This window comes from Macrotis lagotis, chromosome 2 (assembly GCF_037893015.1).
Source record: "Macrotis lagotis isolate mMagLag1 chromosome 2, bilby.v1.9.chrom.fasta, whole genome shotgun sequence".
In the NCBI taxonomy this organism is placed as follows: Eukaryota; Metazoa; Chordata; class Mammalia; order Peramelemorphia; family Peramelidae; genus Macrotis; species Macrotis lagotis.
In genome coordinates this window covers 35731515-35747581 of record NC_133659.1, presented here as the reverse complement: position 1 = coordinate 35747581, position 16067 = coordinate 35731515, and the positions used below count along the sequence as shown (strand labels likewise).

Here is a 16067-nt window from a genome sequence, read left to right as displayed (position 1 = left end):
TGCTATAAATATTTCTACGTGCTTTCCAAAGTGGTTCCATTCACAGATCTACTAACAATGCTTTAATATTCCTGTTCTCCCCATATCTCCTTCAACATTTATAATTTTTTCATCTTTGTTACTCTGATAAATGTGTTAGAAGTTCTTACTTGCTCTAATGTTCATTTTTCAAATCTATAGTGATTTGTAGAATTTTTTATATGACTTTTGATAGCCTGGAATTCATCTTTTAAGGACCTACCTATTCATATTTAAATCAGTTATTTAAGGAAATGGGAATAAGTAATTTGCCCAAGGTCACACAGCCAGGCAGTTATTAAGTGCTTGAGTCTGATTTTTTTTTTTAATTTTACAAGGCAATGGGATTAAGTGGCTTGCCCAAGGCCACACGACTAGGTAATTATTAAGTGTCTGAGGCTGGATTTGAACTCAGGTACTCCTGACTCCAAGGCCAGTGCGCCACCTAGCCACCCCTGAGTCTGATTTTTAAACTCGGGTCCTCCTGACTCCAGGACCAATGCTCTGTCCAGTGCTCAATCCACTGTTCCATCCAGCTACCCCCTTCCTTCATCTATTTTCCAAGGGTTTTTTTTAAGTAAGATATCTCACATTTTCTACTATTTTTTTCTTTCTTTTGATTTTGTTTGATTGTTTCTTGTGTCTCATAAAATCATTAGCTTCTACTTGCCCAATTTTTGCTTGTAAGGAATTTATTTTCTTCAGTGAACTTTTGGACCTCCAGTTTCCATTTGGTCAATTCTACTCTTTGTCTATCTTTTTTTCAATTGGCCAGTTCTGTTTTTCAAAGCATTCTTCTCTTCATTGGATTTCTGTGCTTCATTTAACATTTGGTCTATTCTGTTTTTTATTGTTATTTTATTTTTTATTATTTATTTTATTTTTAAATATTTTCCCTCAGCTAGATGCAAAACCTTGAGTTCCAAATTCTCTCCCTTACTCCCATCCCACTTCCCCTATTGAGAAAGCAAGTTACTTGGTATAGGTTTAAAATGAAAAACATCACTACAATAGTCATGTTGTAAAGTAAACATTCTCCTGTCCCCAAAAGAAAGAGAAACTTCATGAAAAATAAAGTGAGGGCAAAATAGGCTTCAATCTGTATTTGTCTTCTCTATCTCTGGGTTGGATCACATTCGTTATAAATCTGTCAGAGAAATTGCTTCATTATTTTTTCCCTACAGTTGCTATTGCTAGCTCCATCCTATTCCCCCACCCCTGCTTATTCTATTCTTTCTCTCCTTTTACCCTATCCTTCCTTAAAAGTGTGTTGTATCTGATTACCCTCTTCCATGATCTTCCTTCTCTTCTATACCTAACCCCTCGCCCTCTCCTCCTCTTGTCCCCTTTCTTCCATCCCTTTCCTCTCCTGTTTTCCTCTAGGGTAAGATAGATTTCTGTACCCAACAGAGTATATATGTTATTTCCTCTCTGAGCTGCTTCCCATGAGAGTAAAGGTTCACTCTCTCCCTCACCATCCCCCCCCTTCCATTCCACTGCAAAAATTTTTTGTTGTCTCTTTTATGTGAGATAGTTTACCCCATTCTACCTCTCCTTTCCCTTTCTCCCAGTACATTCCTTTCTTGCCCATCAACTCCATCTTTGTAATATATTATACCTTCATATTCAACTCTCTCCTGTACCTTGTCTATATATGCTCCTTCTAACTGCTCTAATACATGAGAAGGTTCATATAAGTTATCAGTATCATCTTCCTATGCAGGAATACACAGAGTTCAGCATCATTAAATCCCTCATAATTTTGCCCTTCCTGTCCACATTCTCTATGCTTCACCTGAGTTCTGTACCTGAAGTTCAAACTTTCTGTTCAGTTCTGGTTATTTCTTTCTTTTTTTTTTTTTCATTTTTTTTCTTTAGTTTTTACAAGGCAATGGGGTTAAGTGGCTTGCCCAAGGCCACACAGCTAGGTAATTATTAAGTGTCTTGAGGCCAGATTTGAACTCAGGAACTCCTGACTCCAGGGCCGGGTGTTCTATCCACTGTGCCACCTAGCCGCCCCAGTTCTGGTCATTTCAACAGAAAAGTTTGAAAGTCCCCTGTTTCATTGAATATTCATCTTTTCCCACTGTAAGGAGATGTTCAGTTTTTCTGGGTAGATGATTCTTGATTGATATTCCAGAAGGCAAGAGTTTGGATTACACATTCCAAGTCCTATGAGCTCTTAATATAGATACTGCTAAATCCTGTATAATCCTGACTGTAGCTCCAGGATATTTGAATTGATTGTTTCTGACTGTTTGTAATATTTTCTCCTTGACTTGGGAGTTCTGGAATTTGGCTATAATATTCGTGGGAGGTTTCATTTTGAGATCCCCTTTGGGAGATCCATTGGGTTCCCTCATTTTTCTATGTTTTCCTCTGCTTTTAGGATATCAGGGCAGTTTTCCTGGATTATTTTCTTGAAAAATGACATTTAGGTTCATAGTCATGACTTTCATGTAGTCTAATAATTTTTAAATGATCTCTTCTGGATCTGTTTTCAGGTCAGTTGTTTTTCCAAAGAGATATTTCACATTTTCTTTTAGTGTTTCATTCTTTTGGCTTTGTTTTATTGTTTCTTGATTTCTCACAAAGCCATCGCTTCCTTTAGCTCAATTCTACATTTGAATGAATTATTTTCTTCAGGGATTTTTGAATCTTCTTTTCCATCTGACCAATTCTGCTTTTTAAGGCATTCTCATTGACCTTTTTGACTGCATTTTCCTTTTGATCAGACTGATTTTTACGATGTTATTTTCTTCAGTATTATTTTTTTTTTTGTATCCCCTTCACCCAGCTGCTGACTTGGTTTTCATGATTTTTCTCTCATTACTCTTATTTCTCTTCCCAATTTTTCCTCTCCCTCCCTTACCTGATTTTCAAAATGTTGTTTGAACTCTTCCATAGTCTGAGACCAATTCATATTTTTTTTTAAATCTTTGGATTCAGAAGCTTTGATTTTGTTATGTTCTGTGAGTGTATTTTGATCCTCCATGGGACCAAAGTAATTGTATGGGATTCATTTTCTTCTGTTGTTTGCTCATTTCCACAACTGTCCCAGGCTTTTGGGGGGGGGGGGTTGGTAGCTGTTCTCAGGGAACCTACTCCCCCCTGCCCCTCAGGGAGGTGCAAGTTCTCAGTTTCTCTGATAAGCTTCTGCTTCTTATGCTGGGATTGGGCCTCAGACTGTGACCCAGATCTGAGTATGGATGAAGCAACAGAGTCCTGCCTCAGGTATAGTAACAAAAACTTCTGCAATCTCTCCAATCCCCCCTTACCTTCTGTGGACTAAAAGCTCTGGAAGCAGCTGTTGGGTGCTTCTGCAGACCTGCTCCTAATCCCTTTGGGTGAGGCCTGCCCTGAGACCTGCACTGGGCTCCTCACACTCTGGTTTGGTAGAGTTTCCTTCTGAGCTTCCCAGTTATCTTTGGCAATCCTTGGGCTGAGAGATCTGGAAAGCACCCCCAACCTCAGGGGTCCCTTGGTTCCTGGATGGCTGGAACCAATTTGCACCAACACAGCCAGTCCATCCTATGGCGTTTTCTAACCCAGGTGAACCCTTCCCTTGGATATTCCAAGTTGTCTTGGACTGGAAAATTATTTCACTCAGTCTTTCTTTGTTTAGAGTTATTTAAAAGTATTTGAAGTGGTTTGGGGGAGAGTCCATGAAAGTCCCTACCTTTAACTCCACATTTTGATTCTACCTGTCAAGGTATTAGTATCCTTTTTGTGACTCCTTTACCAAAATTGTTAGCTTTTTTCCATTATTTTCTACCTCCTAGTGGATTTTTAAATTCCTTTTTGATCTTTTCCAAGACCTGAGTTCATGTTTTCCTTTGAGGCTTTGGATGCAGGAATTTGGACTTTGTTGTCTTCCGACTGTGTGTATTTTGATCTTCTTGTCAACATAGTAACTTTTTATGGTCATATTTTTTATTTTGTTTGCTCATTTTCTAGCCAATTTATTTCTTGACTTTTAGCTCTATGCTAAAATGGGATTCTGCTTCCCAAGTAGAAGGAGCACTGTCCCAAGTTTCAGATTTTTTGTGCAGCTGTGTAATCCTGAGGATCTGTAAGTTGTGGTTCTTCCAAGATTGTATGGTCCAGGGAGAGGTGTGTTTGCTACTCTAATACTGTGCATTGATATGTGAGTGACCACAAGCACACTTTTCAACCCTAGAACTGTCACCAGGGTCTCTGCTCCCCTGAAGCCATAAGCTCTGCTGTGTTAGTGCTCCCCCTCACACTGGGACAAAACCCAGAAGTGCAACCTCAGTTCAAAATATAGGTATTGCAATAGAGTCCTGCCCCTGGGAGCAGCAAGGGACCCCCCTATAAGTATCCTTCTGACTGTTATCCAACCCCCCTTTCTGTCCTTGGGTTCCTCTGTGGACTTTGAGGTCTGGACATCACCCCTGCTGCTTCTCCATGCAGTCATCCCCAGGTTTCTTCCTAGTTTGCTGAGGCCAGGTCTGGGCTGACCTGCACTGGCCTGGGCCTTCTCTCTCCCTGATGCCAACCTTCTAACTTGTCTTGGACTGGAAAATTATTTCACTCCATCTTTTTGTAGGTTCTACTGTTCTTGAATTTGTTTAGAGTCATTATTTAAAGTCATTTGGAGGGGTTTGGGGGAGAGCTCAAGCAAGTGTCCCTGCCTTTCACTCCACTTTTGGCTCTATATGCTCATTGAGCTATTTTCATGCAATACTAAATTGTTTTAATATTAACTGTTTTTGTTCCTAGGTCCTCCTTTGTTTCCATTTATTTTCATTATTTCTTTTGAGATTGTTAACTTTTTTCCTCCATATGAATTTTGCTCTTTTCTAGTTCTATAAAGTATTTCTTTGGTGATTTGATTGGCACGAGATTGAATAAATAAATTAAAGTAGGTAGTATTGAAATGTTTATCATATTGACCCATACTATACTTGACCAGTGAATATTTTTTCAATTATTTAGTTCTTTATTTCTGTAAACAGTTGTTTCTAGCTGTATTTATATGTATCTTGGAAGGTAGACTCTCAAGTATTTTGGTGCATTCTATAGTAACTTCAAATGGAATTTGTCCTATTATTTCCTCTTTCTGCATTTATTAGTATCATATAGAATTGTTGATGCTTCATGTGGATTTATTTTATATTCTGCAAGTTTGCTAAACTTTTTAATTGTTTTGACTGATTTTTAGCTGACTTATAAGGGTTCTTTATGTACACTATATCATGAATAAAAAGTAATAATTTTGATTCTTTTTTTATACCTGTAGTTGTTCCCTAAATTTCTTCTTCTTGTCTTATTGCTAATTTCTGCTACTTAATCAGATAGAAGTTTTCTGAATTTATTAGAAAGAATTCTAGTTTATCTGTTACAAATAATGATGGCTCTATGTTTTAGATATATGTTAGTTATTTTTTTTAAAAAGTATTTTTAAATCTTTTTTGACCCTTTGAAAAATCTTATGATTTTCATTAATTTTATTACTAATGTGATTAAAGGGTATAGTTTTCCTAATATTAAGTCCATTTTGCATTTCTGATATAAATGCAATCTGGTCATAATATACAATCTTTGGTAATATATGTAGATCACTTTGCTGCTCTTAAAGTGCTGTATAAATATCAACTGCGATTATCATCATCAGTATTATTATTATTATTATTAGACAGCATATAGTTGAGCTTATAATATAGAGAAGGTTAAAAGAAAAAAGTGTAAAATAAGTTAAAGTTAACAAGGAAGGAAGATTTTTGAGAAGAAAATACAAGAACACAATAGGGAAAATAAAAAGTTACTGTCATAACTGATTGTTAATAGAATCAATCCACTTATAAAATGGAAGTGATGAGTGGAATTTATTTATTTATTTATTTATTTATTTATTTTTGCAAGGCAATGGAGTTAAGTGACTTGCCCAAGTCACACAGCTAGGTAATTATTAAGTGTCTGTGGCTGGATTTGAACTTAGGTCTTCCTAATTCTAGGGCCAGTGCTCTATCTACTGTACTACCTAGCTGGCCCTGGAATTAATTTTTTGAAAATTCAGTGATATATTGTTTATAGAACCCACTTGAAAGATAAAGACTTAAACAGAGTTGAGTTAATGTTATTTTTAGTCTCTTTGCTAATATTTTATTTTTCACTTTTGCATCTATGTTCTTTGAGATATTGATCTTTTTTCTTGTACTGTTTTAATTCTTCTGATTTATGTATCACAACCATATCTATGAAATAGAAAGAATTTAGTATAAGCTCTTCTGTTATTTTTGCAAATAATTTATGTGATATTGGAATTAATTGTTCTTTCAGTGTTTAATGGAATTTTACCTTTGAATTTATTAAGTGGGGGGATTCAACCAGTTCATGCTAGTTTGGCAGAACCACTATCTAATTTTATGTTGGGTTCAGCAAACCAGTTGTTGAAATGACACTTGTAATCAGGGTTCTCTCTAAGGTGGGTGACTGCCCTTCCTCCACCTTGTGAAATTTACATTCCTTATCTTTTTTTTGTCAGGAAAATGACGTTTATATTACTATTACATTTATTATTCTATCTTGTGAAATCGCAGCAAAGAAACGAATGCTAAAGCTACATAAAACTGAAGTGTTTTCATAATCTGTAAACTTAATGCCAGTAGTATCTTGTTGAGTTGTGAATTCTTTTTTCGTACAAAAAGGTATAAATATTCTCTTTCAGAAATCTGGTTCCCATGTCACCCAGAAGAAAGATTCTGAAGTGTGGTGTGCTGTGAGATCACTGGTCCTCCAGAACAATTCTACTGGGTCATGTGATGAGAGTTAAGTGACATACTGAGAAGGTGCCTGGTGATAGTCTCTGCAAAAAACTCTGTCCCAAAGGACACTAAAGGTCTCTTATAGCAAATCCATTTGGGGTCTGTAATGTAGCAGGAGAGGCATTTTGTTAAATCTCCATCTAGTAACAACTACAACTCGACTGTGTGGTCCTTGCCAAGAATTTCTCCATGGCATAATGTATATCCAGCTCATTGAAATATGAAAGATTAAGTTTTTTGGCAGTGAACTTCTTTAGAAGCAAGACTGTTGCCTGTGCTGTGCAATGGATCCATTTTCGTTCCAATTCACATAATTTTCCTCCTATTGAATTCCAGGCAGATGCTTACCAGTTCATCACTTCTGTGATAGTTATTACCCTCTTTCTTTGTTGTTACTATCACTGTTCCAGTGTGAGTCTAGTGCTGCTTGGCAAAACGTGTCTGCCTTTGATGTCTCCCAGCACTTCCATGCCTAATTTGTTCTAGAACTCCCTGTTTCCTCATTTCTGCTTTTTTGGAGGCCTGATATCAATTTGTAAACAATATCTTACATTGTCTTGTCATGACCAATGTATTGGAGCAGTTGACTCTGATGAGTAACAATTCTACATGTAGAACAAGTGTTATTTTCTTCCAAATATTTTACTAGGCAACTTCTGCAGAAGTGGTAGATGTGATATGGGCATTTATATCCCAAAGCTAAATCTTTCTGTTCAACATCTTTGGTGTCTTCTAGATGTTTTGTCTTCAGTCTGTCTTCTCATTGGGTTTTTATGTTACTGGCTTTACTCTGTTATCTCAGGGAGTCTGTCTTAGTTTGTATTCTGGCTCTTCACCCTTATTCCTTTCCTCTGTCCCTTGTATATTTTCCATTTTCTAGCAGACAGACTGTAATCTCACGCTACATTGCGGAAACCTGTGAGTCGCCAATCCAGGGAGCCACGCGGGAAGGGGAAAAGGATTCCTTAACTTTTTAATGTTCATTTGTGCAACAGTGTTTTCTAAGCACCCTTAAGTAATGTTCATTCCATCCTTAAGTGAAAAAAATTCCATCCATAGGCAAACTATGCTTGTAATATTTATTTATTCATTTTTTAAAACTCATTATACCTTTGATGAAATACTACATTTTAATTAATTCCCTTGTTTCTGTTACTTCAGTAAACAAATATAACATAAAGAGAAAAAGTGCCAAATAAACAGGGGATGACAAGCTGACACGTGTTTCTGCTTTGTGTTATGCCCAGGATTCTCCTGAGAATTAGTGCATTGGTTTCCCTGATCAGTGAAACCAATAGGAAGTTGGGACACAATGAACCGATAAAAATACAGATTTCAAGGCTTATCTTATTGCCTGTTTTGGAAACTATGAAAGTAAAAGAAAAAAAGAGAATAGGTGGAATGAGTTTTGATTCTGCATGTGTTCCTACATTGGCTACTATGGTCATATGGTTGTTTTCACACCATAAGAATACGTTTCACATTGTAATGCAATCTAGTTTTATGTATCTCTTTTATTGTTTTTATTTGAGTATTAAATGCATGAAATACTAAACTACATTTTGATATATCTTTTTGTATACTTAAAACAGTCATTAAGGCAGAGAACCAATTGTTAATTTATTTGAATTCTACCACTGAATTTATCTGGTCCTGGAATTTATCACAGAATTAAGATAGGGTGAAGATGAGAGAGTAACAGTTCAGGGAAAATGGCTTGGGAGAGAATTGAAGGATCAAGGCCACATTATAGATAAAGGAAATGCAGAGGGAGAGGTTAAAAAGTCATTAGATTATGATGAGACACATTGATTTCAGAACTCTTGAAGCTAGAAATGAGAAAAATACCCTCTTGGCCTCCAAAATCTTTCCTCCAACAACATACTGCATCCTAACCCACCTGAGGAGACTGAGGAGGTGGCATCAAGACCTGACTTGACTCTGCACAGATTATTCCCTTATAGCTACATTTTTAATTTTCCCTTGACTCAAATCAGTAATATCTTCTATTTCATTGAAGATTATTTTTTTCTTGTCAGATTGTTTTGAAATTTGTTGGGTAAGTTATTCTTGATGTTCAGTTTTGTCTCATGCCTAATTCTATGTTCATCTCTTTATATTTATAGCTGCTAAATCTTGAACAATCTTGATTATTTTTTCAATATTTAGATTTTTTTTAATTATTTGAATTGAATTATTTTTTGAATTTTTCTTTTGTCTGGAAGCTTTGAATTTTGGCAATGATATTCCTCAGAGTTTTTTTTTTTAGGTTTGGTTTTTTGTTTTTTGCAAGACAAATGGGGCTATGTGACTTGCCCAAGGCCACACAACTAGGTAATTATTAAGTGTCTGAGGTCAGATTTGAACCCAGGTAGGTACTCCTGACTCCAGGGCTGGTGCTCTATCCACTCTGCCACCTAGCCGCCCCAGAGTTTTCATTTTGAAGTTTCTTTCAGGAGATCATTGGAGAATTCTGTTTTTGCATTGTCCTCTTGTTCTATTATATCTAAGTAATAATTTCTTGATATAAGACATCTAGGTTATTTTCTCTTTGATTTTGAATTTCATGTGATCATATAATTTTAAAAATTATTTCTCCTTGATCTTTTTTTTGAGTTAGTTGTTTTTGATATGAGATATTTTACCCTATTTGCTCATTTGACTTTGCATTAAGAATTTTTATTTCCTGGAGTTATTAATTTCTACTTGATCCATTTTGATTTTTAAGGAGTTTGTTATGTTGTTTTGTTAACAGGCTCTTTTTATTTTTTCAGTTCTCTCTGCCATAACTCTCATTTATTTTATAATATCTTTTTAAAATTCTCATATTATTTCTTTGAAGAATTCTACTTGTTCCTTTTGACAAACTTTTTTTTTCCTTTGAGGTTTTTGATTATAGATATTTTTGAGTTATTCTCTTTCATCTTTGTGTCTTAGTCATCCCTGGCATCCTAGAAGTCCTTTTTGTTTGTTTATTCATTTCTTGTTTCTGAGGCCTCAGGCCTCAGGAGTTAAGTTCTGGGGTTTCACTTCTCCAGGAAGGAATCTAGATAAGAATGTTTCCTTTACCCCCCCCCCCCCCACTAGGCCTTTTCCTTTACCATGGACACCAAAATTCTCTCCTGTGATTAGCCTTAATTGAAGCTCTCTCCTTTAGATGAGTCAGTTAAATTTGAGGTTATCTTCCTCTGAAAAAGACCTAGTTGAACAGTCTTTTATTTGAGGGACTTTTTTTACTTTCACATTATGTTCTTCCACAGCCTTTTTTTTTTCCCTTGTAAATTGACTGTCAGCCTGACTGAAGGGTTGTTTTTTGGGGTTTTTTTATTGTTTTCTTCACAATGAGATGTGATTTCCCTTCTTCTCCCCTCCCCCCCCCCAGTAGAAGGGTTATTTTTGTTGTTTGTTGTTTTAATCTTAATTTATAAATCTGACAGTTTCACTTTAGTCTTTCAAGGAATTTTTTCCTGGGTGTAATTTAACATGTGTCCTAGATTTTGGAAAGTTGAATTTTAGAGACTTCAGAAAAATAGATAGGCTTCTAGGGAAGTTAGCTCAGGACACCTGGGAGGTACTCAAATTCTGAAGATTCAAAAGGAATTAATTCCAATAAGGAGGGGAAAAATGGTATTTGGCCAAAGCTTACCTAACATAGATTTTGGAAAGAAATATACTGGAGAAGAAACAAGACCAGGTAACAAAAGAGAGACACCCGAGAGTTTAACTCAGTCCTGTAGAAGCAATCAGGAATTTTCAGAGTTTTCACATGCTTGAGGTTGGCACCAAAGTTAAGGGTAGTCAAAAGGGTTGGGTTTTTGGTGAGGTTTTTGAAATCATTTTGATAGGAAAAAGAGGTCTTGGAAAGATTAGGACCTGGTTTGAGAGAATGGGATGATTGTGACTGACAATGTAGAGAAAGAAGTGCTCCAGTTTTACTTTTTTTTCCTATTTTCTCTGCAAAAGGAGTATGACCTTTAACTCGGTGCCCAGGATGAATTCAGGGTCTTTGGGCCAGATAAACTATCAGTTCAAGTCTTAAAAGGACTAGTAATTGTAATTACTTAACCATTGTTGGTAATATTTGAAAAATCATAAAAAATATAAATAACACCTCAATATGAGGACAAGAAAAATGACCCAAATATTAAAAAATAAAAGAAAACAGGATTTGCAAACAATAGACTAGTGAACTTGACTGGCAAATTCTGGAACAGATCCAATGTTTAAATCCTCAAAGGGAAGTAGATTACAGAAGGCCTATCACTTCAACAAGATTAGATCATGCTAGACAAAGCTTATTTATACTTTTTTTATTAGTTTTTTTTTTTTTGGAGGGCGGTAAGGCAGTGGGGTTAAATGACTTGGCCAAGGCCACACAGATAGGTAATTATTAGGTGTCTGAGATCATATTTGAACTCAGATCCTCCTGACTCCAGGGCTGGTGCTCTATCCACTGTGCCACCTAGCCACCCCTTATTTACACTTTTATGAGATAAATTTATTAAGTTACAAATAGAATGCAGTGGCTTTGTATGACCTGTAGATTTAGAATAGCTTTTAATAAAGCATGTCATACTACTCTTGTGGGGAAGATAGAGAGGTATGGATTGGACAATACTACATTTGTCTGGTTTTAAACCTGGTTAAATGACTGGACTCAAAGAGTTATTAAGGGTTCATTGGCAGCATGACAGGAGGCCTAATGGTCTGTGCTTAGTTTTGAGTTGTTTAACAGATCTTCAGTGATTTACATAAAGTAATGGATTGTATATTCACTTGAGCATATATATGCACACGCACACACACACACACACACACACACACATATATAAATCCATGGATGTATAGGTGTAGGATGTGTGTGTAGATATGCATATATACACAAAGGTGTGTATATTTATCGTATTAACTGTAATTTTGGGGAAACTGTTGTATTTTTCACTTAACCCCTCCATCCTCCCTACCTACTGTTTTAGATTTCTTCTCTCTTTTATAGATAAACTTCTTTTTTTTTAGGGTTTTTTTGCAAGTCAATGGGGTTAAATGACTTGCCCAAGGCCACACAGCTAGGTAATTATTAACTGTCTGAGGCTAGATTTGAACTCAGGTCCTCCTGACTCCAGGGCTGGTACTCTATCCACTGCACCCGCCACCTAGCCTCCCTAGATAAACTTCTTGAAAAAAGCCATCCACAGTCAGTTCTTCCACTTTTTTTCCCCCTCTCACTTCCAAAAATCTTTTCTCAGTCTTCATCCTTCTTGACAATCTCCTTCTTTTCTTTGATCCTCTTTTTCTGGGTTTCCAGGACACTGTTCTTTACTGGTTTTCCTCCTACTTGTCTGACCACTCTCTGTCTTTTTTGCTGTATCTTCTTCAGAACTAACCCACTGGGTGAGTCCCCCAACTCTCTTTCCTAGGCTTTCTCTTCTTCATACTGTTTTACTTGATGATATCATCAAATCTCATGATAAAATCTCGAGAGCTTGCATGAGTTCACAGACTTAATTTTTGTCTTGATGCATATGATTTTTAGATCTACTTCTCTAGCTTCACCAGAAGCTGCTTTTTGGGTTTCTTAAACTGATATCTCAGAGATATCTCAAAGTCAAACTGCCCCAAATTGAATTCTTTATCTTTACCCCCAAGTTCTTCTTCCCCCCTTCCTAACTTTACTATCAAGGGTTCCACTATCTTTCCAATCACCCAGGTTTGCAATCTAGGGACCATCCTCAACTCCTTACTCTCATCTCTTCCCCCACCAACTCCCCCTTATCCAAAAAGTTGCCTAGTCTTTCATTTTACATTCACAAGATCTCTTGAATCTAGCTCCTTCTCTCCTCTGACGCCGTCACTATTCTAGTGCAGGTCCTCTTCACTTCCCACCTGAGTTTTCTAATTGGTCTCCTTGCCCCATATTTTCTCCCTTCTCCAGTCCATGCTTCACTGGAAGACTTTCTATAACTCAAGTATCAAAATGTGTACAATTCTCTATTTTACTTTAGTTTTTGCAAGGCATTGGGGTTAAGTGGCTTGCCCAAGGCCACACAGCTAGGTAATTATTGTCTGAGACCAGATTTGAACTCAGGTACTCCTGACTCCAGGGCTGATGCTTTACACTGTGCCACCTAGCCGCACCTCTATTTTACTTTTAAAGCCATCATGACCTAGTTCCTTTCTACCCATATAGTCTCCTTAGCTTTTTTATTATTTATATTTATATATAATCTTAATTCCTGTCACATACCTCCCTCACAGGGCCAGTGATACTGGTCTTCTTGCTTTAGGTCACACAAGATACCCCATCTCCTGTGTCTGGGTATTTTCTTTGACTGTCTCATATTCCTGGAATTCTCTTCCTCTTTCTATCCACCTTCTGGCCTTCCTGACTTCAAGTCCTGGTAAACTCTCATCTGCTCTCAGGAGTTTTTCCTAATCCCTCTTAATGCTAATGTATTCCCTTCACTGATCATCTTCCATCTATCCTCTAGCTTGTTTGTATGTGGTCTTGGCAGGTCATCTCCATTAGATTCAACTTCCTGAGACCTGGAATTGTTTTGGTAGCCACAGAGCAGGCCAGACCTGCTGACCAACTCTGAAATCAGAAACATTCTAGAACACTAGAAAAATCATTTCAGAAGATGATTCCTTACATTTTTTTTTTCCTAATCAAAGAATGACAAAAATGCCGCCTTTCTTCTGATGGAAAGTGACAGACTAATCATCAGCCTTCCCAGAGTGAAGTGGACTGAAGCAGCATTGACCATGGCCTCAAAGCTACAAGAGGAATGCATAGCATTTATTGTGGCGAACTTCTCCCAGATAATACAGAGTGAAAACTTTGCTCTTCTTTTACAGGTACTGTCTTACCTTACCCTATTTTTCAATCCCCCTCTCCCTTTATTTTTTTTGTTTATTATATTATGTAGCATTTTGAAGTAATATTTTTTAAATATAAAATAACACAATTTCCATAAATGTTACCAAGTGCAAATGCCACCTCCTTTATCGTTTTTCCCCACAATTGAGTATGCTCTTTTGCCTTTGAAATTGCATGTTATTTTCTATTTCCCTTATGGTATTTGTCATTATTTACCTTGTCCAGCAGTTAGTTGTGTATGTACCTCACCTCTCTTCTAGATTGTATGTTTGACAAGATAGAAATCTTGCTTTATTTATTTCTGCTTTACTTCACAATTCCCAGGATAGTGTCTTTACCATATTACATGTTTAATAATCCTTTTTGTGTTAATGATGGGCATTTTGGAGGTTAAAGAGGAGGCTGAAGTGGCCTCAGCATGATCCAAAATTAAAATAGCCTACTCTGTTTTTCCAGTTGATGTGGCTCACAGATTTCCAACTGAACGTATAAAAACAACTTGGGCACAATTTGATGGTGATGGTGTTTTTCAACTAATAATAGAATTGTTTTTTGGGCAAAATTAGCTATCTCACTAGATTCAAATTTTTATAAATCTATTTGCCCATCCAGATTGGTCACCAGAGTACTAATAGAAAGGCATTTCTAATATTATAAGAATTTCCATGTAAAACAGAAGACCTTCTAGGTTCTAGTAAATTAGAGAGGGTTAATGGAATTCTCATAACTTTTTGGTGAGTGATGGAATAAAGGAATGAATTATTTAACTTCTGGATTACTTCATGTCACCAGAGTTATGGTGAGTCTTCTACTCTTATGCCAATTTTTCAAGTTTTAATCTTATTAATTGTAGGGAAAATTATCCCATTGTACATTTCATTGTATGTGAATATTTGTATGTTTTTTTTCCCCATAGTCACAAGCAATGAGTAGCACAGCAGATCTCTTGGATAAAATTCTTAAAGCAATTAAGAAAAACATCACCACTGAGAATAGCTGTTTACTCCTAATGGCTGTGGATACACTGCTGAATGCTGAAAGTACAAAGGAAATGGTATTGATATAAATGTTATAATAAAAATATAACATTTACTCAAATCTAGAATATTTTTAAGATTAAGAAATAAATTTGTAATGATTTGGAATTAGGAATTTTTAAATGGTTTACATTAAAATTTTTAATAATCAATTCCCTTTTGTTGAAATAGTAGAGATTTTAAACTACTAACAGCCAACAGTACCCCATTGGTTAATAAGACAGTATTATATACTATTAGTTAATAATACTTATCCCCAAACAATGATGTAACCATACAGAATTTTCTGAGTATAAAATTTACCTGAAATATTCTTGCAGAGGTAATATATATTTTTCTCTTTGGTGTTGATTTTGGGTTTTGATCCTGAGTTTTTTAGTGATTTGAATAAAACATAAAAATTAAACTATACCAATACTTTGCATGCATGTATTAGCCGATGTTAATTATTAAGTTACTATAGGCTAGTGGTATTTTTCCAGCAAGAGTGATAAAAATTTAATCAAATCTAATGCTGTTCCCTCGAGTATTTGACCTTGTAGTGACTTAGCCTATTATAAAACACGTGGAAGGTTCTCCTAAAGAGGTCACTGGCGATTTAAAGCAGTGTTTTTTTTTCAGCTTTGAAAGGAAGAGATCTGGTTTAATACAGCACTACAGAATTGTACTGGACAGTAAGCTTTCTTTAGGAATGTGTAGTCTACAGTCTTAAAAATCTAAGTGATGACATCATTCATCTAGCTTAAGGAGTAAGTAGATTCTGAAAGGAATAATGGCCGGTTGCTATGACAATATGGCTCTCCCCAGCTGCTGATTTGTTGCTTGAACACAGGGTTTTACGTGCAAGATCCAGGCTCTGCGTGATAAGCTGTGGCTCTTCCTGGTTCAGTCTTTTTATGCTGTTCGTCACACAGAAAGCTGGAGTTTGATGAGACCAGATGATCAACAGAAGATCCAAGCAGGTGTGTTAACTATAGAATTCTTGATCTGTATAGGAGGATTATTTTTTTATATATATTTTGAAAATTCTTAAGTACCAGGATTAGAGGTGGGATGCTTTCTATTCTTTAAAGTACTAAGTTGCCATTTACAACTAGTGATAGTATATTCAGTCAGCCTTGAAACTGATGAAACAGTTTTGGGAGAATTTCTTTTTTGTTTTGTTTTTATAGAGCTTTAACTCGTGTAAAATGGAGACAAGACTCCCTTTTCCTATATACATCTGTCTGTTTCTGTTTCCTGTATATTAGTAAAAATGTTTTCATGTTATTTACATAAAACATTAAATTTTCATCTGCATAGAACAATTTACTGAGTATACGTTCTCATTTTTACTTATTTTTATTA

At 36.0% G+C, this 16067-nt stretch overlaps 1 protein-coding gene and 1 pseudogene across 1 annotated transcript in view; one reads left to right on the top strand and one right to left on the bottom strand.

The window, feature by feature from the left end:
• The window catches only part of BTBD8 (BTB domain containing 8), a 135149-nt gene that overhangs the window by 103401 nt on the left and 15681 nt on the right, over nucleotides 1–16067 (top strand). The window contains 3 exon segments of the mRNA XM_074221683.1: nucleotides 13479–13661; nucleotides 14600–14737; nucleotides 15553–15682. Of these exon segments, the coding sequence (XP_074077784.1) occupies nucleotides 13479–13661; nucleotides 14600–14737; nucleotides 15553–15682 (451 nt within the window).
• LOC141510828 (polycomb group RING finger protein 3 pseudogene) lies at nucleotides 6829–7790 on the bottom strand (annotated as a pseudogene).